This window comes from Mchenga conophoros, linkage group LG16 (assembly GCF_057382185.1).
Source record: "Mchenga conophoros isolate Kocher_MC1m ecotype Shallow Benthic linkage group LG16, M_conophoros_male_GT1.1, whole genome shotgun sequence".
Taxonomy (NCBI): Eukaryota; Metazoa; Chordata; class Actinopteri; order Cichliformes; family Cichlidae; genus Mchenga; species Mchenga conophoros.
Window position 1 is genome coordinate 39,149,641 of NC_140541.1, and position 25,163 is coordinate 39,174,803.

Genomic DNA, 25,163 nt, shown 5'->3' on the forward strand with positions numbered 1-25,163 from the left:
AAGTGGATTAAGAGTCAGTCAGACATTTGTTGAACAATTTCAGTAACTTCCTGTTGTGTTTTTGTAACAGTTTCACTTTATTAGAGACACACATGGGTAGCAAATAAAAAAATAAATACATGACAAAGAAAAGACAATTTAAAACATTCCACAGTGTCACACATTTACATAGAGGCTAGAACACCAGTGGCTCCATAACTGTGCAGGGTCAGTCAGAGATGCAGTTATACTGTTTCTGGAGTGCTTTACCCTACACACATACAACGTTGCATGTTAGCTCCTTTCATTTTATTTATTTATTTTAAATAAAAAAAAATTCTGCTGATTTTCAGTCAAATTTTAAAGGTTTTCTGATTTAGTGGAGGTTAGACTGAAAATAGAGGTCGTATTTATTTCATATAAGTATAAGCATGAAGCAGAGTTTGAATCTGATGATTATATCTGTTAAATTTAGTTAGTGTTAATGTCAGACCACCTGGTTTGTACTGGGAGATGTCGGTGCTTTTATTTTGAAGGCTGTGACCGGATGTTTCGGGTGTGTGTTTTAGTTTGACAGTCTGGTTGAGGCCGCAGGAAAACTGAGCGCAGCTTCGTCTCTGCGGATTTTCGCCTTCTGCGGCACAAACTGCGGCTGCACCCGGACAGACACCCGAGATCACAGTCCGAACCGGACCGAGCCGAACAGAGCCGAGCCGGAACCGAACACAGACAGACGGCCTCGTCTCCTCCCGCAGAGCCGAGCCAGCCTCCGTCACCGGTAAGAACCGTTTTATCTGACCGACCGCTGTGTATGTGCGTGTGTGTGTGTGTGCGTGCGTGTGTGTGTGTGTGTGCGTAAGAGAGAGAGCGTGTGTGTGCGCGCGCCACTCCCCTCCAGTCTCAGCTGTAAAAGCGCCGTTAAACGTACCTGCGGACAAACATACAGGTGATGTACAGCGGCGGCCACGTGACCTCTGTATGACGTGATGGTATATATGCCGTGTGTGTGACCTTCATGATGCGTGTATAACGCACCTGTCATGACCTGCCACACACACACGCACACACACAGCTCAGTGTGTGGTTGACTGTGAGCTGATGCAGATGTTACAGATGTGTGTGTGTGTGTGTGTGTGTGTGTGTGTGCGTGTGTGTGCGTGTGTGTGTGTGCACTGTGGAACATCTCCTGCAGGTTTTTGTATGAATGATAAAGCTGCTGCGCTCACTCATGTGCCACTTCATTAGGTACACCTGGCTCGCTGTAGGGCGGAGCCTTTCTCCTTCAGAGCTGCTCTAATTCTGTGGCTCAGATTCAGGAAGCTGTTGGAAATGTTATGACATCATCACACAGCTGTTGCTCCCAGATGACATCTCCCACTCCACCACCTGAGATCTGTGACCGTGAGGTGAACCAGTTTAACCCCACAGTGTCACAGCAGCAGCCTGGTGGAGCCGTGCTGTCATGTTTACTCCAAACTGTCAGTCTGAAAGCGTTTGACCTCTGACCTCAGCAGGACATGTCTGCTGCTCTGTGATTGGCTGATTAGATATTTGTGTTAATGAGCTGGTGTACCTAATGAAGAGGCAGATGAGTGTACATGTGAAATTATGAATAAAGTTTTTTACAGAACAATAAAAAGATATTAACGGACTGTTTAAGTGAACACGGACACCAGAGACTGTGATGATGTCCTGGAGGTGTGTGTGTGTGTGTGTGTGTGTGTGCGCGTGTGTGTCTGTGTGTGTGTGTGTCTGTGTGCGTGTGAGTGTGTGTGCGCGTGTGTGTCTGTGTGTGTGTCTCTGTGCAACTCTCACAACCAATCAGTTGTCAGAGCTGCAGGATGGTGCTGCTGTCGGAGCGAGCTGGAGGAGAGAGGTGGAGTGTGTGATGGATGAGTGTGCGTCTCGTCTGCCGAGAACAAACCGAGCTCCTGTCTGTGTTTCAGCGGGGGAGGGGTGCAGCGAGCCCAGGATCAGTGATGCCCGTCGCCCTGTGAGGTGGATCCAACATGGCGTCCCCGGCGCTGAAGGTGTGCCTGTGTGTGCTGCTGCTGCCTGCTGTCACCGGTCAGTATCAAACACATCATCGTTTAGGCTGGGGGGGAGAGGGGGGGGGCAGCTGCGGGTCTCCTGTTTCTGAACTTCTCTGTCAGCATTACATCATTCTGACGTTTCAATCAGGACAGCAGAGGAAGTGAGATTTTAAACGCTGTGACATCATCACCTCACTTCCTGTAGCTGCCTGATGACGGTGGACGACCTCAGCTGTGCTTGATGATGTCAGCAGGGAGGGGTCAGCAGATATGGCGTTATTTTTGTGCCGCTATTCTGAGCGCACGTAAAAAAATTTGCAGGTGCAAGTGTTGCATTTTAGGAGAAATTAATTTTGAGCGAAGAAAAGCTGAATTTGAGTGAACAAAAATCATTCCTGCGTGCAAAAACTGTGTTTCAGTGTTTGCTGTTATCCTCACACACAGAACAGCCCCTCGCGCTCAGTTTGTGTATTTGCGCTCGCTCGCAATGTGTTGCTCGCGCTCTCAACATTTCTGAGAGAGGAGAAGAGGAAGCAAAGACAGAATAACTTCAGCTTTGTGTCTTTTTCATTGTAGCTGAAGTCCGGGACTAATCGCTTTGCTTTTCCTCTCAACACGGATGTGTTGTAATTGGTCCAGCCCAGAGTTGATCATGATTGGCTAATCCACCGGCTAATCCACCACCTTTCATTGTTTATACCGTTACAAAGACAAACAAACATAAAAATGAAAAATCATCAGTCCAGTCCAGCTATGCGGTCAGCTGGTGGGTAACAGGCATCTCCCAAATGGACCAAATGCATTCTGGGATATTGCATTTCGTCATTTCGAGCTGATTGGAGACCAAAACAGACAATCAGATTTTTTTCTGCAACCAAGTCTGTGATTGGCTGGTTTTGTGGCACAAATATAACGGTGTAGAGAAAGAGTTGAACGCGCACGGGCAGAAATGTTGAGAGCGCGAGCGACACATTGCGAGTGAGCGCAAATACAAAACCTGAGCGAGAGGGGCTGGTGGTGTGTGTGTGTGTGTGTGTGTGTGTGCGCGTGGATAACAGCAAACACTGAAATACAGTTTGAATTTTGTTCACTCAAATTCAGCTTTTCTTCGCTCAAAATAAATTTCTCCTCAGAATGCAACACGTGCGCTCAGAATAGCGGCACAAACATAACGCCATGAGCAGCTGGATATGATAATAATGACAATAATAATAATGGTTATTGTCAGTGAGACAAAAACATTTGATAAAAGTCAGTGAGAGTAAATAAGGATTCGTGATGAACATTTAGGGCGGGACTGAGCTGAAGCTGATGATGCTACAAACACACAGTGATGATGTCACACATCTGCTGTCCAGATGTCCTCTGAGAGGGTGGAGGCTGCTGAGCAGGCTGCCCGTGTGCCGTTGAGCAGCGAGCGTGCCCGACTGTGTGGGTGTGATTCCTGTGGCCTCTGATGGCTCTTTAACCAGAGGTGGTGTGTTTGAAGACAATCTTGATGGAGACTCCGCCCCTCCTGTAGTCAGTAACCATCTCCTTGGTTTTACTGCAGTGTCAGGTTGGAGCAGAGCCCCTCCCTGACAGGTCAGGTCTATAAGCTTAGTCCAACCACAGGTGGAGTGGATTGGGTGGAGTCATGTGTATAAGGACAGGAGAGGACTGAGTGTGAGGGTGGAGGAGCAGCGGGTGGAGCCTGGGTACGTTGTTCTCAGTAACACACACATGAACGGTGTGTCTGACCTACTCAGTGATCTGTGATAGCACAGGGTTCCTCACTGATCTCAGATCAGGTACAATTATTTACTGACCTCATTTTATGACCAAAGGGTCAAAGTTCAGCTTAACTGTGAAAGCGTGCATGTTTCTCAGTTTGTGGACCGAGACCGAAGACGTGAGTGAAGGACGGCGTGAGTGACAGACGAGTGACTGTGATGCTCCACACAGAGTTCACTGTCGGCCTTCAACAGCTGATGGCGAGCTGTTGTCGCCCCGCCGGGCAGGAAGCATCCACACAGGCTCAGTGATGCAGGAAAGCAGTGTGTGTGGCCTTGAAGCCGCCCTGTTGTGTGTTCACATTCCTGCATTCTCACTTCATGACTGTTCATCCACAGACACACACACATATACACACACACACAGACACACACACACACACAGACACACACACGCTGTCGTCAGGCAGTCTGAGCGTGCTCTGTGTTTGTGCTGCAATGTGGTTGATAAGGCTACACACATACAGACTCACACGCACACACCTTCCTCCGGCTGTGAGTGTGTTCGGTGCAGACTAAACACAGCGCTGTGCTGGCTCCACTCCGCCCGGGTGGAGACGGCAGACTCCGCTCAGGAATGCAGCTCCTCATTCACATGTAAACCAAAATAACACACACACACGCACGCACACACACGCACACACGCACGCATGCACGCACGCGCGCACGCACACACACACACTCACACGCACACGCGCGCACGCACACACACACACTCACACACACACACACGCGCACACGCACGCACACACACACACACACACACACACACACACTCAGATCCTGCTCTCGCTGTGTGCAAACGTTTGACTTTCTTCTTGAACACAGAAACATCCAGATGTGCGTCCAGGCGATTCTCTGTTGTCGTTGTTCAAAAGACGCGTGGGCTGAGCAGCCGCTGCTGTTGCCACGGCAACCCGAGACACGAGCTGTCTTATGAAGCATGACAAAAGAAACAGTTAAAAGTTTTATTTCTGGGCTTAAGTTTGATGTAAAAATACAGACACACAACATCTGGAAATGACAACAGTCCAGCTGTGTGAGCGCGTTAATCCATCACCCTGGAAACACCTGCGTCCAATCAGAAAGAGCCAGAAGCTCAGGTTTCAGGTACACAGGTGTGTTTGTGTGACCAGGCTTTGCTCAGCGGCCCGGCGAGCGTTGTGACATCAGCAGGAACTCTGCCGTACCTCCAGCAGTTCTCTGATGTCACGGCGAGCGGCACAGGACGGCGTCCCCGCTGCTGCTGTCACACCTCCTGTAGCAAACAGTGATGATACCTGTAGCAGAGACATCAGTGTGAGTGCTGCTGTCCTCTGATGTCCTCTGATGTCCTCTGATGTCGTCTGTCTCTGCACTTCATACGAGGGCTTTGTGGTCTGTCATGTTTGTTGCTATGACGACTCAGTTTCCCTCTGGGGTTAGTAAAGTGTCCGTGATTCAGAGTCCAGCCCAGATGATGATGATGATGCCTGCGGCTGCTGCACTCTCACATTACACCAGGTCCTAATCATTAATCAGACTGATATTAAAAACAAAGCGACGTGCTTCGTGTCTCAGTGATGACTCGATCCCCGAGACCGCCGTCACCCTGCGCGACCCCCGACTGATGACCTGACGACGATGAGGCGGACAGCGGGAGCTGACCTCGGTGTTTGTGGACGTGATTTTTCTCACCCGTGTTCTTGTTGAGCCTCGGGCTTCTTCAGCTGTAGCTTTGACAGCACGAGCGAGCAAACATCACCGTTTAAATATCAAACTTTGCTGGTTTTCAGATTCTCGCTTCCTTCCAGCGTTCCTCGGTCGCTGCGGCGTCTGAAGCTGCGCGTGGGCTGATGGGATGCGTGTAGACGAGCTGCTGGGACATCACATTAATGGTTTTTGTTGTAAAGGCGGCTGAGCGGCCCGAGGCGAGAACGCCGCTCCGACGTTCCCGCTGCGCTCTCGGAGCGCCACACTGCATGTTAATTTGTTGCTGTCAGAGTTTTCCTTCAGGCTGACGTGGACGCCAATCACAGAGATCCGTGTAATGATGTCACCGAGCCCAACCTCCAACCACAAACAACCCGAGACAAACAAGAACAAAGATCGTTTCTGACCTCCGTCACTGCTCGCCGCTCGCTCTGAGGCGACGATGATGGAGGACAGTAACTGTCAGAAGTGTTTATGTGAGGCTTGGCTGCAGCTTCACGGCCTCACAGCTCGATCTCTGTGAAGGCTGAGGTCAGAGGTCAGTCTAGCTGTGGACGCGTCACACAGTGCGGGGACAAGAACACTTCCTGTTCCTCTGTGACTCTGACCATCAGTTCCAAACTAAACTTCCTGTTTTGTTCAGTCAGACCTGAAACGGGTCAAAGGTCACTGAGCTCAGACAGAGAGCAGGGTTTGACCCTCTTTAATATACAGTCTGTTAGCTGACAGGTGAGTCTCTGTGTTTTCAGGTCTGCAGTCCAGTGATGCTGAGGACAGACTGTGTGCTTTCACCAGTAACCCCCAGGGGGTGGAGCCTCTTCCTGCCAATGAGCAGCCAGGAGTGGTGCTGGAAAACGGCACGATCCGCTGCAGCCACGGCTCCCGCTGCTATGGATTGTGGGAAAAAAAAGCAGATGGAGAAATGCACCTGCTGACCCAAGGTGAGCTCATCGGGGTTTGTTACTCCCTGACCTTTGACCTCTGTTGCGTTCTTCTACTGTATCTGGTTACAGTTTGGCCTCGGTTTGCTTTCAGGCTGTTGGACTCACCTGCACGAGTGTCAAGCCGACCGCTGTATCCTGGTAACAGAGAAGCCGTCCTCCACGCAGAAAGGCAGCTATCGCTTCTGCTGCTGCAGCCACGACCTCTGCAATGCCAACTACACAGAGGCCCCGCCCACCGCCGACACACCCGCTCTGAAACCAATGAGGACGGACGGCCAGGCGGAACAGACAGGTGAGAAGCACTGACACCAATCAGTGGTCCCCGCTCCATAATAACTCATCATGTGACCCAGCAGTGTAACCGTTAGCAACGCCTCCACTGAGCAGCAGCAAGAAGAGACAAAAGATAAAGCTTCTATTTATTCTATTTCACTATGACGCTGCTGTTTGTTGGAGGCTAACTTCCTGTTAGCCATCATTAGCATCATCATTAGCACCAAACGCCCTGTGAGACAGAGCACACGCCGTTCTGTTTTAGAAAACACTTTCCTCTCTCTGCTTCGTTCACCAGGACGTGTCGAGGAACAGCAGCTGTATGTAAAACTTAGAGATGGACCGATCCCATATACAGTATCGGTCCTGACCTAAATTACTGGATATCGGGAGAAATTAAAAATGTAACCCGATCCATCCATCCACTGATTTACTCAGGAACAAATTCAACACTGAAAAAAGACAAACAGTTATCTGAGTGGACTTCGATAACTAGCCAAAGACCGCGGGGGGGTTGAAAGCGATGTGCCGGGAGTTCGCTGTTCTCGCCGGCTCAGATAATTTACACATTCTCGCCTGAAAATATGTTAAAAGTTTGATTTTTCAACCCAGAAAGATTAATAACTGTAATATTAAAACTAAGTAGCTGCCGCCATTGTTGGAAACTGGAATTGGCTGGGCCGCGCTATGAATTCTGGGATATGGTTTTTCAATTTTGTTTTCCGGGTGGAAAATTGGGAGAAATTCAGGAGAATGGCTCCGGGAGATTTTCGGGAGGTGCACTGAAATTCTGGATCCTTCCTGGAAAAATCAAGAGGGTTCATGTATGCATACAGCTGCTGGTCATGATGGTTTGGATATGTGGTGAGAGGAAACATGCAGATGAAGTTCTGAACTGTTTCTGAGAGACAAATAACACCAGGATCCTTTCTGTGTAGCTGACAGCTGGTAGCTGTGCAGGGGCGGGTCTCGATTTTCTGTCCCAGCTTTGATCCTGATGAAGACGAGTGTCATGAAAACGTGTTTGCATTTATTTGCACTGCTTTAAACTCTGGATGTCTATGTCAGATATCCAAATGTATGATATCGGTATCGGACATAAAAAGTGGTCTGGTGCCATCTCTGGTGAAAATGTCTGCAGTTCCCAAACACTGGATCCAAGTTTAGACGGTCTGAGTGAAAGTTGAACTTGAGTGACGCCTCAAGGTGTGTTTTATGGTAAGGTAGACCCTACAGTAACACACTTAATGATTTAATGAGCCACAGCTTTCTGTCCTCTTGGTTGCTGGTGCGGTGGACGAGCGTCACTGACAGCTGGTCTGAGGTCTGATCTGTATGAGCCCCTCAGTCTGACCTGCAGACCGGTCCCTCTTTGTCAAACTGACCTCAGAGCGCAGGTTACACAGAGTAGCGCAGGTCCTCACAAAGACAGAAGTACAAACATGTGTGTCGCACTGATGTGATGATGACATCATAACCCCTCAGATCACCGGCTGAAGCCAGAGGTGACGGTGCTCATCGCCCTGGTAACCATCGCCATAGCAGCCATCCTCATTGTGGCGCTGTTCCTGGGATACCGCATAATAAAACGTACGTACGCACACACACACGTATATACACATCTACACACACACACACGTATATACACATCTACACACACACACGTATATACACATCTACACACACACACACACGTATATACACATCTACACACACACACGTATATACACATCTACACACACACGTATATACACATCTACACACACACACGTATATACACATCTACACACACACACACACACACACACGTATATACACATCTACACACACACACACACACACACACACACGTATATACACATCTACACACACACGTATATACACATCTACACACACACACGTATATACACATCTACACACACACGTATATACACATCTACACACACACACACACACACACACACGTATATACACATCTACACACACACACGTATATACACATCTACACACACACACACACACACACACGTATATACACATCTACACACACACACGTATATACACATCTACACACACACACGTATATACACATCTACACACACACACGTATATACACATCTACACACACACACACGTATATACACACCTACACACACACACACACACACGTATATACACATCTACACACACACACGTATATACACATCTACACACACACACGTATATACACACCTACACACACACACGTATATACACATCTACACACACACACGTATATACACATCTACGCACACACACGTATATACACATCTACACACACACGTATATACACACCTACACACACACACGTATATACACACCTACACACACACACGTATATACACACCTACACACACACACGTATATACACACCTACACACACACACGTATATACACACCTACACACACACACGTATATACACACCTACACACACACACGTATATACACACCTACACACACACATGCACACAGTTTAGTGTTTTGTGAAGAAACAAATGAGGAAGTCCTGTGATGAGTTTTTCAGATTAAAGCAGGATCGATGGATCTGCATGAAAACGTTAGCGGAGCTGCTCACAGGCTCACAGCTGGATCTGACCTGAAACACACTGAAGGAAGAGACCATGTGACACGACGTTTCTCAGCAAACCACACACAGTGAGGGTCAGACACTCTGAGAGGTCCGAACTTAAGTTCTTACGACATGTGGAGGGAATTTTCCAGCTGGGCGGAGGTTTGTCGTCTCGGAGTAATCTTTAGAGCACAATAGCCTGAACATCCTGTGCTCTTTTTAAACAGTCGCTGTAAACAGGAAGTGCCTTCTGAGCGATCAGCTGATTTGTTTTAGTGTGTGGAGGTCTGAAGTCCTCGGGAGGTGGCGCTGGCTCACAACTGTGGTTTTTGTAATCAAAGGAAACTCGCCCATCTGACGACCTCCGACATTACACGTGAAATTAGTCGCGTGATATGAGCTGCAGTGACATCTGTGCTTTGATTTTGACACTAATTATAACAAATACATAAAAATCAATGTTAACTCACTTCTGACCTGGCTGCTGTCCGGCAGCCATGTTGGTCCTCGCCAGACTGAGGTCATGTGATCAGCTGTGTGTGTTTGTGCAGGGAAGCAGAAACACAGTCTGTCTGCTGTGGATGTGATGGAGGCGGCGAACGCAGAGTCCTCCATCGACCTCGACAACCTGAAACTGCTGGAGGTACACACACACACACACACACACACACACACACACACACACACACACACACACACACACACACACACACACACACACACACCCTGCAGCAGCTGCACAGGTTTATTTGGATAATACTGGTCAGTCGGTGAACAACAGCAGCAAGACAACGCCATCACAAACTGACCATCTTGTAACTAGGGCTGCTCAATTAATCAAATTTTAATCTCGATTACGATCTGGGCTTTCAACGATCATTAAAAATGACTGAGCCGATTATTAGCCCCTCCCTCGTGCTTTACTCTCGCGCTGCTCCGTGTGGCAAATCGAACGCACCTCTCTGCATTTCGAACACTCGTCACAACAATAAGAGGACCCGAGGGAAGCTCGGAAAGCTCAGCAGAAGTTATATGGAGAGGAGAGTGACTGCCGTTGGTTGAAAAGAGGTAAAAAAACTTCAGTGGTGTGGAAACTAGGGCTGCCACAAACGATTATTTTGATAGTCGACTAGTCACCGATTATTTATGCGATTAGTCGACTAATCAGATCATCATCCATTGGAGTAAAACGTACAGCTTATTGCACCAGCAGCATCTGCTCTTATATAACTATCATTAGCTTACAGCTTTAAGTGTTTAAGGTGCTAACTAAAAATAAAGACAAGATGATAGTTTATTAAATTTTAATGAAGTTTGCAGATTGTTTCGGTGAAGTTTAATAAACTCCTTGCTATCTAAAATATAACAGGACACCGGAGTATATTCTGGAGCATCTCACACTTCTGATAATCAGCTGTCTGCTTGAGGTTTATTCAGCTGTGTAAAAACTATAACTTTAATCTCAGACAAACTGATTTACTCAGGAACAAATAAAATACTAAAAAAAAGCCAAACAATAACATTTTAAGTTATCTAAGTGACTTATATATCATGTTTAACCTGAGTCGCGAAAGACGGCGGTGGGTTTGAAAACAATTTGCGGGGAGTCCGGTGTTCTCACGGCTCTAGTTAGCCTAGCCCCCGGCTAGCTATCGAGCTAGTGGGTAACAGATGTCTCCGAAAACGTCGGAGCGCTTTTGAAAATATGTGGTGTCCTGATAAACTGAGCAGATATTTGAGGTTTACACAGCTACATTCTCGCCTGAAAATATGTTAAACGTTTATTTTGTGACCCAGAAAGAATAATAAGAGTAACATTAAAACTAACTAGCTGCCGCCATTGTTGGAAACTGGGCTGGGCCGCGCTATGAATTCTGGGACACAGCTTCTTCTTCGGGGTTTAACGGCAGCTGGCATCCTTGTACATGCAGTGCTGCCATCTTCTGTTTCAGTCCGTTATTACACTCTTAAATCCTGCTACTTATTCCTGCGTCTTTCAGGATCTTACAAAGCTTCAAACGACGCGTCGACTATTAAATCAGTCGTCGACGATTTTGATAGTCGACGTAATCGTGACTAGTCGACTAATCGTGACTAGTCGACTAATCGTGGCAGCCCTAGTGGAAACATTATGGGTTCGGTCAGACGTGGATCAAGTAGACACAGTGTGTAAACTTTGCTACGGTGTCGTAGCTGCACCAGAGCAACACTGCAAAGTTCACTAAACATAGATGTTTACATTTTTCATTTGTTTCTTATATTGCAAACATTTGCACTGTTATCAGTATTTGCACTATTTATTATTATTTTTCAAAGTCATTATTCAACACATTGTAATTGTTAACCCTTTAAAGCCGGGCAGAGGCACGCTCCGTTTTGCGTAACTATTTTTAAATCCCTGTAGAACCGGAACCGTGTAAGCTAGCACAATAATTTGTTTTGCATATGAAACCGGAGGAGTTGTACTTACATCTGATGCCATCAGCTTGTCCTCGGCCACGGTTTCCTTCCACATGAAGTTTTGCAAAAATTGCATAAAAAGCGCTTGCAGGAACAAAAACATAATATTCCAGAAACACGCTTTGCCGATCCGATCAGCTGTTCGTAACACTTCCCACATTGAACAAGACGTCAACGCGAACTATCGCATGTACGTCATTTCCTGCCCGAAACCGGAAGTGATGTCATTTTTGCGGAAAATGCAGTTTTTTACTTGTAGGCCTTAAAAGCCTATACTGGTGTTTTTATAAGTCATGTTTGACTCTATACTTTTCTGAATAGTTGCTGGGATGCTTAGAACTCGAATTGCACTGCTGGAAATAGTTTATTTTGATGCACCTGCTGTTTTCTTTGCAAATTTGCATCATAGGATTGTTTTTTTGTTTTTCCTGCAGTATATAAAAATTGGTGTATCTCCAAAATAAAACTATGAAGACACTCAAAATAAGTTTCCTGTTGTTGTAAACTATTTTTTGCAACTTTATTGTATTTAAAGTTTTGAGGGATAAACCTCTCAAATTTCTCCAAGTAGAAATATATGTAAACAAACCAAAAACGATTTTCAATTTGTTTTTTGTAGTTTATTGCACTTTTTTGCAATTAATGTAGTTACTATGGACTTAATGCATACATATTATTAAAATATGGGCTATAACAGTTGTATTGATGTATAGCAACTTGAAATGCTCCCAATGACACTACAGCATGTAAAAAAATAATATAAGCTCTGGCGGACTTGGTTCTATGGGTCTTAAAGGGTTAAATAAATATCGTCAAATAATCGAGATCTCAATTTCAGTGAAAATAATCGTGATTATCATTTTTGCCATAATCGAGCAGCCCTACCTGTAACCTCTGACCCCTTTGTTGCACTGTTCCTTTAAGGGAAGAGGCGGGGCCATTAAAAACAGACCAATCATAATGATACAAAGGTTAGAGGTTCAACCTCAGATTGATCCCTGAGGAACGCCACAGCTCACTTTCCTGTTTCTATCCTCTGTCCTGGCAGCTGATTGGTCGAGGCCGTTACGGCGCAGTGTTTCGCGGTTCTCTTAACGAGCGCTGCGTGGCTGCCAAACTCTTCGGCTCAGCTAACCGACAGAACTACGTCAACGAGCGCTCCATCTACTGCGTGCCGCTGCTGCAGCAGCACGACAACATCGCCCGCTTCCTGACCGCGAACGAGAGGACGACGGCAGACGGACGCCCTGAGTTTCTGATCATCATGGAGTACTACCCACACGTGAGTTCATCACAGCAGGTCTGAAGCTCGGTCACGGCGGGTCCCCGTGGACCCACCGGAGGACTGAGAGAGCCCAGTCCTCCGGTGGTGGTCAGGGGAGCAGATCTGGCCCAAAGCAGGCATGACAGGCCGAGCCCACTCAGAGTGAGTCTGACTGCTGAGGCTCAGCCATTGGTCAGATGACCTGGCTGAGCCTCAGGTGTGTTTGGACCACGTCTGACTGCGCCTGCTGTCTGAGCTCTCCTGACCCGCCACGTTCATGCCTCTAGCGCCCCCTCGGGGCAAACCTCACACATTCAGCTTGTCTACCGTCACCCTGTGGTGTAATGGGGTCTGCAGCCTGTGGGGGCGCCAGCAGCGCCTTCACACAGTCTCACAGTGCAGCTGTCAGCCTTCACCTCTGCTCTCCATTAGTCTGTTATTGTGCTGGAAGACGGCGCCTTCACACCCTCTTCCTGTCTGGAGCCTCTGATCTCACACACACACACACACACACACACACACACACACACACACACACACACACACACACACACAGATCAGCTTCCAAACCTCCGTCAGTCTTCAGATTGATTTCTTCCCTTCCAGGCGAGCAGACTTTACTGTTTCGTCTCTTGAACCTGAAACACGCTTCAGATGACCTCACATCATTTTTACAATCTGCACCTTTCTGACATCATCAGGGCTCAGAAAGTTTCCCAACATGTGAAAACATGTTCAGACTCTTGTTATCAGTCTGTATCTCACACACAAACAGACACACACAGATGCAGTGATGTCTGGTCTGGTGGGTTTCTGCATTCCTCTGCAGCCCTCAGACAGTAATTACTTGTTTAAGTGTCTGCGCTTACACACACACACACACACACACACACACACACACACACACACACGGTTCATCTTAAGGCTGAACATCAACCATGAAGTCGCCACTTTAACTTTCATCGTATCCAGTTACAGAGTGAATATATGGAACTGCCAAGATCAACAAATAAATAAGTAAGAAATGGATATTAAAAATAAACGGTACCAACACAGAGCAGCTATCTGAACGCTGCTCCAACAGAGGTCGATTATCGTGTTAATAACTTTACCTCCTCACTACGTACGACTCTGGATACTGTAGCTCCGGTGAAAACTAAGGCCTCAAATCAGCCAACGAGCCAGCGTTTAACGTTAACTAGTAATGACTTCATGAACTTCTGGTCATGTGTGCGAAGGCAGCAAATGCTTTTGGCAGTGTAGTGTACAACACGCACCATTCATGCTGCAGGAACTTCCTGTAGTGTCAAAAAGATCAGACAAAGCTGCATTTAAGGGTCAAACTGTGTGTGTGTGTGTGTGTGTGTGTGTGTGTGTGTGTGTGTGTGTGTTGCAGGGCTGCCTGTCTCACTACCTGTCTCTCCACACTGTGGACTGGCTGACCTGCTGCAGGATGACTCACGGCGTGACCAGAGGCCTCGCCTTCCTGCACACTGAGCTGCACCGAGGAGGTAAGACGACCTCGTGTCGCTCGTGCAGAGTCATCCTTGTTTCTTCATCGCAGGCTTTGATCACACAGACAGGAAGAAACGGTGCCGCTCTCAGGGTCTATTTTCAGCAGCGGATTGGTCCGTGTGAGGAGCATCTGGAAACAGGTGCTGTGTCTCCCCCTGCTGGCTGGAACAGACCCAGTCTGCTGCTTTAGTTTGTTTGTTTAGAGAACAAATGACATAAATGGAATACTGGAATAATAAATATCTAAATATTGGGATGAATGGTGCTGATTTTGAGGTTGGAGGATTATTTCTCTGACAGCAGAGGCTCTGGTGGATAACGGCCAGCTGTTTATGAACGTAATATATGTCGTTGTCACATGAAAAGAAAGGATGATGTTTCTGATGAAATTATTTTTCTCTTTAACAGTAAAAACATTAAAAGGCTCAGTTTGTCATTCTTTCATGTTTCCATCGCTGAACGTGTGTCGGAGGAAACAGAACGCCTTCTTGGCTTCATCGGCAGCTTCATGACGTGAATGCCGTCATCGTCCGGCTGCGTTGCTGTGAAACGTCTGCACGTTGCTGTCTTTGTTTCTTCCTGTTTGTGCTTTTCTTTCCTGCTGATATGTTTGTTTACCTGGTCGATTGTAAACAACAACAAACACGTGTACCCGACTGTCTCAGACCAGCACAAACCGGCCGTCGCCCACAGAGACCTGACCAGCAGGAACGTCCTGGTCCGGGCCGATCTGTCCTGCGTCCTCGCCGACTTCGGCCTGTCCATGAGACTGACGGGACCCCGGCCCTGTCGCCCCGGAGACGACGACACCATGGCCATATCTGAGGTCAAAGTTCATAAACGTTCGCTCTGATCTGATGTGCAGGTGAGGAATGAGCAGAGGGCGGAGCTGATGGATGGTGTGTTTGTGTGCAGGTGGGGACAGTGCGCTACATGTCTCCGGAGGTTCTGGGCGGAGCTCTAAACCTCAGAGACTGCGAGTCGGCGCTGAAGCAGGTGGACGTCTACGCTCTGGGTCTGCTGTACTGGGAGAGCTTCAGGAGGTGCTCCGACCTGTTCCCAGGTACGCAGCGCGCTCACCTGCACACCGTCTGCTTACACACAGTAAAGTAGCACCACCTCAGCTGACAGCGTGTTTGTGTTCACTGCTCGCTCAGGGGAAGCGGTGCCAGAGTACCAGCTGGCGTTCCAGGCCGAGCTCGGGAATCATCCGAGCTTCGAGGACATGCAGAGCCTGGTGGTCAGAGAGAAACACAGACCCAGGTTCCCCGAGGCCTGGAAGGAGAACAGCCTGGTCCGTCTTTCAGTTTGATGTGGTCAGATTGCTCCACAGCCTGAACCTTTGAAGTTAGACAAAGGTTCAAAGGGTAATTCCCAAAAGTATTTTGGATGTAGAGTAATCCCAGCGTGTCTCTCACTCTGTGTACTTTAGTTACTGCGCTCGCTGAAGGACACGATGGAGGACTGCTGGGATCAGGACGCTGAGGCTCGGCTCACCGCTCAGTGTGCAGAGGAGAGGCTCTATGAACTCACACTGCTGAGTACACACACTGCAGCACACAACCACAGGTACACACAGTACCACAGGTACACACAGTACCACGAGTACACACGATACCTGTGGTACTGTATCACAGTAAATGCACAGTGTAAAACTGAGAGACAGGAAGTCTGGATTTCATGCCTTCCTGTCTGTCACTCAGGAATCTGTCTCATGGCCGGTGGCCTCCTCACGGTGGCTCCGCCTCCCCCTTCATTGAGGATCTTCATGTGGGCGTGGTCAGAAATCTCCAGGGAGATGACCACCAGGCATCATTCATCAAAACGACTGTGAATGGGGCAGAAGGCGGCGAGAAGAACAGGAACTCCATCAACTACGAACGGCAGCAGGCGCAGGTAGGAGCTCGGCCGCCATTAAAGCACACCTGAACGAACCGTTACCGTGGACGCGTCTCATCGCTATGTGTCCGTCTGTCCGTCAGGCTCGGCTGTCCACAGACAGCAGCGTGTCCACCACCACCATCCTGACCCCGCCCACCTTACTCTGCACCATCTCTGAAAATCAGCACACAGGTAACAAACAGCCACGCCCCCGACATGAACCCAAACACCTCATTAAAGCAGCGAGCACAGCTGTGACCTCACATGTTTCTGCTCCCGCCGTCCTCCAGGTGGCGCCGTGCCCAGTGTCCCAGTCTGCCTGCATCTCACAGAAGAAGACCTGGAGGCCACAAAGCTCGACCCCAGAGAGGTTTTAACCTTGAAGTCTTTCTTCAGTTTCAGTGGCCTCCATCCCGACACACTAACATCTGCCAACATCTGTGTCTGCAGGTCGATAAGAACCTGAGGGAGAGTTCTGATGAAAACCTGATGGAGCACTCACAGAAGCAGTTTGGCTCCGAATCACAACCCACCGACGTGCTGCACCATCAGGTACACACAGCTGAGGGCCTGTACAGCGCGTGGCTGCCGATGAATGAACGTATCAGACGCTCATGCTTGTTGCTTTTGTTCCAGGTGAACAGCTCACCATCCACCTCTCATAGTGGCCTGCGGGCTGTTAGAGGTGTAGATAGCCCTCCTTCCTCCATCCACCCACTCCCCAAACAGCAGAATCTGCCTCAGAGGCCCACCAGTCTCCATCTGCTGCCCAAAGTCAAGGAGAGCGGCTTCACCTCGTCACGGCTGAAGCTGGGGAAGTTCAAGTCCAACCACCGACAGGTAGGGCTTAGATGTGACCGGGTTCTCCAGCTGATCCTCAGACAGCTTCGCCGTGACTCGACTCGGTGTTTCACCAGCTGAGCTGAAGCTGTATCAGGCGGGCCAACTGTGTCACTAATCCAAAATGCTTCATGTTCCAGGTGGAAACAGGTGTTGCCAAGATGAACACAGTGATGGTTGCTATGGCTGCAGAACCACACCTGGTAACCACGGTTACTAACAGCACAAACGTGAGAAGCAGTGCTGCAGCTGGAAGAGAGGTCCAGCCTATCACAACGGCCGGCAGCAGTCACAGCGCAGGCGTCCCCACCCTGGTGACGAACGGTGTGATAGGCGGAGGTCGAACCAATCCGGCGGGGCCGCAGACGGAGGACGAGGAGGGGACCATGGATGGAGGGGTGAGGGGAGGAGAAGACAGCCGTTTGAATCTCCTCAACTTCAGTCCTGATGAACATGAACCTCTGCTGAGCAGAGAGCAGCTTCCTGCTGAGAGCGAAGCCCCTCCTCCTGCTCATCATCGTCACAGCCGCGCTGGAAGCATCTTATCGGGCCGAGGCTCGAACTCCAACAACAACAACAACCGGCTAGCCCTGGCTTCATCAGCTGACCCTCCCCCAACTTCTGACCTGGAGCAGAAGGTTCAACTTTCTGCTCCTTCTGGTCTCCTTTCATCCAGCAAAGCCCTCTCACTGCAGGCCCCTCCCACCACCCACAGTCAAAGCGAAGGTGTGGATACAGGTCTGTGTTTCCAGGAAGACTCTGAAACCACGTCGACCCCCAGATGTGCCCAAAACTCAAAAGGTCACCCAGTGCGTTGTGTCACCGCTGCTTTGCCCCGAGGCTGCAAAGATTCTGACTTAACAAAAGCTTCAGTAAGCCAGGCCTCACCAGGACCCGACGCCCCAACAGAAGCATTAATCCTCCTTCAGAAACCTTCATCACCAGGAACTCCAGGAGCTTCGTCTCCAGAGGAGCAAACCCTCGAAGCTTTGGGATCTGAAGTTTCAGACACCACAGCTCCTGCAGAAGCTTCAGGTCCACAACTTGCAGGTCTCCAAAGTTCAGCTTTAGAGCCACAGACAGCAGGTCTGATGCGATCCCAGGTGGGACAGACCAAAGCCAGGAGACCTGAGCGGCCCTGTTCCCTGGACCTGTCCTCTCCCTGCACCTCCTCAGGTGAGTCATGTTTGTTCTTGAACTTTTAAACAAACTTATAAGCTGCAGGTTCCAGTTTTTCAAAACTGGCTCGAGCTGGACAGTCTGTAGCTGATTACACCGTGTACCACGACGTAACCAGGTCATCAGAGACAAACTGATTACAGTGATCTGTCTCTAAAACTCAGTACAGTACAGCCGTCATTATCAGCGTGTCAGGGCTCAGTCAGATCAGTCGAAGGCTTGAACTCCAGGTTTTCTGTGAGGGATCTGCAGCATGGGTGACCTCTGCAGCTCCACAAAGATGCAAAAACAGTGCAAACTCCTCACATCTGTAACACTTTCTTCTCCTCAGATGATGCTTTGGTGGTGGATAACGGCAGTCTGAGCGCCTCAGGGGAGAAAATCAAGCGTCGGGTCAAGACTCCATACACCCTGAAAAAATGGCGTCCGGCCTCCTGGGTGGTTTCCACAGATACGGCTCTTGACCCGGACTTCGAGTTTGACGCCAGTAGCAGCCAGAACCAGTTCTCATCCGGTGTTTGTAGAGCAGGAAGTGTCGGCATGCCTAAATTAAACCAGTCCAAATCCAGCATTGCGGTCTTTTTGGTTGGAGGCGGCGCCACGGCGACCACCACCTCTGAGCCCGACGGGATAACCTGCTTCTAAAGTGATCCGAAGTTTGCTTTTCTTTAAGATCTCATTAATTTTCTTGCTCTTTGTCTTCCTCTTCTTTTGTTGTGGATAAACGAGTCGGTAGCTGATACCTGTGTGGCCCCCGCAGCTCCAAACCAGAACCAAACCCTGCAGAGCCGACTCGGAGCTGGATGCAAAATCCGTCCCTCAGCAGGAACTTTTCATCAAATGACAGAATTTAAATTTCTAGTATGTGTTTGTTCATGGACAGGACCTGTCCTGTGATCAGCTGACCTCTGACACGTTTCCTAGATCAGGTTACCTGTGACGACCAAACAGTGGTGGTGTTGGTGATGAGGCCAAATGATTCTTCTGTGGCTGGTGGGTGTAGTCAGCTGTTTGTAGGGGGTGGGCTTGATCTACAGGAATCTCCATTGGATATTGAAGGAATTCCTTTCCAGAATACTTTCAGGCTTCGAAGGACTAGTTGTAGCTGCGAGCCTAGAGATCTCATTTGGTGTCCAAATGAAAGAAGCTTCCAGCTCCACAGACTCACTCCCGGCTCAAAAATCTGAGTGTACCTACAGTCTGTCGCCTCTTTATCTCTGCAGGTGTGTCACTGACCCTGTCGTAGGACTGAAGTGTCTCCAGCTGTGACTGCCAGTGTGGGTGGAGGTCTTCCCTCATGTTTCCTGTTGTGAGTAGGATGTGGCCGGCTGCTGAAGGGCATGGCCGAGAGCTCGTCGTAGGTCTGAGTGAGACATTCCCTTTGAGTTCTTTAGGCTTGTTTTCCTGCTGTGTCCTGTCCCACAGAGGGATCTGAATGCACTCAGCATCATCTTCTTTCACTTATAAGCGTTTGTGCTGCTGCTGCAGGACGTTGAACAGGACTAGCAGTGACTGTTTGGGTCTGACGTGGATCAGGGGTCGTCCCCTCTGAGAGCTCGATGCTGGCTGAGGCCTGAACCCAGCACAGACTTAAGAACTTCCCTGTTTTGGTAGAAAGGTTCATGCACCTCTGGGCTGGTAGTGCAGGTAGTCTGAATGACCAGAGGTGATGTTATCAAAACAGCAGTCATATCTTTATGCACTTTAACAATGAAATTTATTTAGGGACAGACCTTATAAAGGATACCTGGTGCAATTTTAGCAGTAACATTGACGTATGTAGGACGTCGTGTCGGTGTTGGCGTGTCTTTGTGCAGTAGTGGTGTGATCTGAAGAGGCGTTTCTGCTTGAAACAGTCAATCCTAGCTATGCAGCTGCTCACAATGCCTCCTGTTGACGGTCTGTTTGGTTCAATGTGCAACAGATCGACAACCTTACTGTTGGACAACCTTTATTCTTTTTTATCCGCACTTTGTTTTACCGAAGAGTCTCGACTGCCTTCAGAGGTCTGCTGCAGTCAGCGCTGGAGAAAAGACGAGCCAGCGTCCCGTGGACTTTATTAAACCACGTGACCTGCGAACGTGACCTGCGAAACCTCGGCCATGTACGACCTTCTCAGGTAACAACACTGACGTCAGCAGGAACACCTGTTTGCTTTGTAAAATGATGAGCAGGAGATGAAACGAGGAGAAGAAGAGGACAGCAGCCATCAGACTGTACAGCTCAGACTTTGTTCCTGCTCATCACAACACGTTAGGTCTCATTTCCTGTTCCACCTCCAAGTAAACGCGTCCATCCTTTCAGTTTCAGACCAAAGGTGTAGCTGCTTCGAGCTGGGTGGAGGTCCGTGTGTAGGCTGTTTACACGTCACTCTTTCCTTTTGACTGTTCCAGAAAAACCAAATGTGCTCACGTTTTACACACTAAAACATCTCTGTGCTTCTCAAAGAACATATATGCTAACAAACACTACTGCTACATCGTTACAGCAAGTAAATAAGCTCCGCCCATCAAAGACGTGGGTTTGTCACACCTATCGGTCCTTGGGCGCAGCTCATCATTGAGCACTGAGCACGTATGTTCTGCTGATTTCCATTTGATGTGTGCTCCTCGCAGAGTTCATGTAAACGTGGGCTCTGGAGTTTTACAGAAACAGGAAGGAAACAGAACTCTGCTTTCTTTGTCTTTATTTTTATTTGACTTTGCTTTGTGTTTCAGTTTTTTATACCAAACTGACTCTTTGCTCCTGTTTCTCCGAATGTTTCGATTTTTTATAAATGCACGTGTAACCTTTTACATTTATATGTGTTTATGTGACACTTCTCCTTTAAATGTGCACTTACTACAGGAAGTTATTCACATTTAGCACATTTCAAACTAACAATATTACAGCATCAGTGCAGTCAGCTGAAATATGATCATACTGTTAACTTTTATTGATGCCTTTCAAAATGATCTGTTTTGTTATGTCTGTGTTTTATACCGTTTGTACTGTTTTTAGATGCTGATGTGTGTATATTGTGTGGGTCATATCATGCAGCCTGACCGAGTGGAGGACTAGATGTAGATCTCTCACACTTACTGACTGAACCTGATTAACAAATGTGAAAGCAGCTTTCTGGAGTCGGTTTTAACCAACAGATAAATAATTAGTGATCATTTCCAGAGAACAAAGGCCATTAACTCGCTCAGACTTACTCTCTCCAGCCTCGATTAAAGAGCAAACCTTCAGAAAACACGCTCTATCAGCTTGAAGAAGAAGGTTTTTTTTCGGTCCAGAAAACCACGTCAGTCTCTGTGGTGTTACCGCCACCTCTGTGTGACGTAGCATTGGCTGAACAGCGCCTCCTGTGCCCACACGTGGTAATTACAGGTTTCCAGACAACATGAACCAGCAACAAGCACCTCAGATGTGTTTCAGTAGAATAAAACTGGTTTGTGTATACGGACTTTGGCTTAAAGCTAGCCAACAAGAAAAAGGCTGCCTGCGATTTTAATTTACAGTTATGAAGCTCCCGCTGCATTTCTGTGCGGCGCACAAACGTCTCGATCGAGCGTTTCCTCTCGTGATGTTTGCCAGCTGAGCGATAGCCTCACGGGTAAAATGATTTTTGATGCTGTGACTTCTGTTTGTAACTCTGACTCGCAGCGTCTGAGTGGTGATGTCATGGTTTCTGAGAACAACGGAGATGTTAGCATAGCGCTGAGCTCCATCGTTACCACAGACAGTATAACAGACGGAAGTGATGTTGCCCGCTGATGTCTGAAGCCTCTAGATCAGCGTGTGACATTTTGAAACCAATGTCCCACGCTGTATCAGTCCCGCCCTAAGAAAAGGGGCGGGACTGATACTGCTCACTTATTGGCTAACAATTTCTGAGCAAAAGTTTAAAAAAATGAATAAATTATAACATGAACATAAATTTTTATTCGGTTTGACATGAAACAATTGATGGAGCTCAAACTCGTTAGGGAAGTATTTACCGAGGTGACAGACGTCTACAGGACAGGAAGTCTTGTTGCACCCACAGCTGTTGCCCCCTGGTGGCCTTTAAAATGAGTGCAGGTTTAAGGCATTTCTGCTTTGGCAGCAGTTTTCAGTTGCGTCCATCTGTTATACTGCCTGTGAGAGTTAGTATGAGATGTAAACCTTACATTTAGATCTGGTCTTGTTACTGAAGCACCTGCAGAAACAACTGAAGCTGTGGACTGCTGGACGTTCTCCGTTCTCGTGGCGTTTAGCTCGTGGCTAGTGCTGATGCTGAGAATGTGGCGCTGTGCCGCCGCTGAGGTTCCCTTTAAAGTCTTTTACTGTAGCTCATGTAGTCCTCATAATGCTCCGAGATTAAGCTCTCCACCTGTACAAACACATTTAGATGAACATATTCAGCACATTTAGCCTGCTGCATGATGGATCACATGACTGAAGTTCTGTCATTGGTTAGTTTGAACGTTCTGTGCTCCCGTGGTGGAGGAGTGGATGATTTAACCTGATAACCATCTGTGTGTATGATAGCTTCCAGTACTGTAAATACTCTGTGTACGTTCATATGGGACCAACTACCACAGTGTATACTGTATACATGCTCACAGCACCTCCCACACAGCATGCTGTACAAAGCTGCAGATTAAAGCTGCTGCTTCATGCTTCCATCCCCACATGTTGTATCTCCATGTAGACATAAAGTATCGCATGCTTCACTTCATCATGAAATAAAGAGCAGAGGATCCATGTGTGCACAAGTTTCATTTATTATGTGTACTTCCTGTGAGCAGGTGTTCATTAGCAGGTGACTGAAGTGTGAGAAACTGCATGATTGTGACTTACAAACATTTGTTTCTGTGCGTCTGCATTTCTCTAAGCGGGTTTTATGGAGTGACACCTGCAGACCAGAAGAGTTATCATTTGATATTTATAACATTTAATATCTGAGCGTTATGTAAACCTGAGAAAAATAAGAAAATACTGATGGCTTTTATTTGGTGGAGCTGGACATTTTATACAGACTGAAGTGGAGAGTGTGTCCTCAGTTATAAGGTACGGATTTTAAAAGATCTTCAAACAGAGTTTGGAGTAAAATAAAGTAAACATAAAGGAATAGAAAGAAACTTCCACACAAACTTTACTGTATAAACAGCTTTTATGTGTCATGTTTTATAGTTTCATTGCATGTTTAGGGTGAACAGAACACACATTACTTGATTTAGATTGTATTCTTTACTGGAAACCAATAAAAGCCTTTTTAATTGTCCTATTTTTAAGTTGCTCTCAACACCGTGTTTAGATTTTGAGCGTGGGAGGGGAATCTTAAATATGGCATTTTCTACTGGAGTTTGGCGGGAGTTACGTGACAATAGCGCAGCGCAGTGGTGTAATGTCAGTATTGCAGAAGACCGGCTGTTGGCACCAGAAGGAAAGCGAAGCATGTTTTTGTTGTGGGCGGAGGGAGCCAGCTCGTATCAGTGGGCGGAGCTTGTCAGTCTGCAGACTAGTGATGTGCGATACCACTGATTCCCTTTCTGATCTGATACCAAGTAATATTGGTGGTATCGGCGATACTGATCCGATACTTTGTACAAAAACTTATTTTTTTACTGTATCTTTTATTGTATCTCAAATTATAGCATCATAATGATTACAGGACACCAGATTACTTGTTCTTATCGCTGAATAATGCAGAGTTCATCATATAGTAATAAAAAAACAGAAGTTGTGCCTATTTGAACACCTTGCCTGCCCGCAGCACTAAAGCACTCCGCGAGAGACGTCTGGCTCACCCTAGCAGCATCTGTCCCGCTCCTCCTCTTCAGTTCGCCTCAACATACCACACAAAGATCACTACTCTCCTCAGTGACAACAATACCTATGAAGCCTTAAAACGAGACCCCACAAGCAACTACAAAAAGAAAGTTATAGCTTGCCTTCAGGACCTTGAAAGAGACAAAAATCATTGACCGCCTCACATATCATATCACTTTATCCAGGGGATGCCATACCCTGCATTTATGGACTTCCTAAGATCCACAAGGAAGGGGTCCCACTCAGACCCATTGTCAGGAGCATAAACTCAGCCACTTACAACATCTCGAAACACCTTGCTACCATCCTGCACCTCTTGTGGGGAACATCCCACACCACATCGAGAACTCCACCGACAACGTCCAGAAACTTACCCTGGATCCAGATGAAACCATGGTGTCCTTTGATGTAGTCTCCCTCTTCACTTGCATACCCACCACGGAGGGAATGGAGACCGTCAGCAAACAACTACAAGAAGACAGCTCGCATTAGCATAGCACTGTTAGCATGTTAGCTGTCCAACAGGAGTGAGACAAACATTAAATCACAAACATGACGATATTTAATACAAGAAATCATGATTAGATCTAAACAGCAGATATATATATTTAAATCAAACAGATAGCTTATTAAATGCTTCTTTTTACCTTTTAATCAAAGGTCCACACCTGAACCTGTGCTCAGGTGTTCCTCTAAAGCAGGGCTCTCAAGCTGTGGGCCACTGCTGGCACTACGGTGGCCCTGAGAGGCCAAACAGACTGCAACTTAAAAAAAACATCAGCAATAAGAAAAACACTGCAAAAGTACACAAAACACAATGGAAATAGGAAAAAACACAAGTGTTTCTGGGGAGACAATAACCCGACGGACCCGTTGCAGGAACCCAAAACACGGTAGGCGTGTTTTATCATGATTCATATCAT

General features: G+C 47.5%; 1 protein-coding gene across 2 annotated transcripts; it reads left to right on the forward strand.

Moving 5' to 3' along the window:
* The first annotated feature begins 538 nt into the window (after positions 1–538).
* LOC146557336 (bone morphogenetic protein receptor type-2-like) lies at positions 539–23,177 on the forward strand. Of its 2 annotated transcripts, XM_085248622.1 has the most exons (19): positions 539–757; positions 1,926–2,046; positions 6,226–6,417; positions 6,512–6,712; positions 8,179–8,283; positions 9,854–9,945; positions 12,811–13,044; positions 14,423–14,537; positions 15,207–15,367; positions 15,457–15,604; positions 15,699–15,835; positions 15,974–16,110; positions 16,245–16,437; positions 16,524–16,614; positions 16,713–16,792; positions 16,873–16,974; positions 17,059–17,262; positions 17,403–18,438; positions 18,773–23,177. In XM_085248622.1, the coding sequence occupies exons 2-19, from the start codon at positions 1,989–1,991 to the stop codon at positions 19,084–19,086; spliced, it is 3,600 nt and encodes a 1,199-aa protein (XP_085104748.1). In that variant the 5' UTR covers positions 539–757; positions 1,926–1,988; the 3' UTR covers positions 19,087–23,177. The 2 variants fall into 2 exon arrangements, with proteins under 2 accessions (XP_085104748.1, XP_085104747.1); XM_085248621.1 differs by having other exon boundaries at positions 16,873–17,262.
* Positions 23,178–25,163: the final 1,986 nt, after the last annotated feature.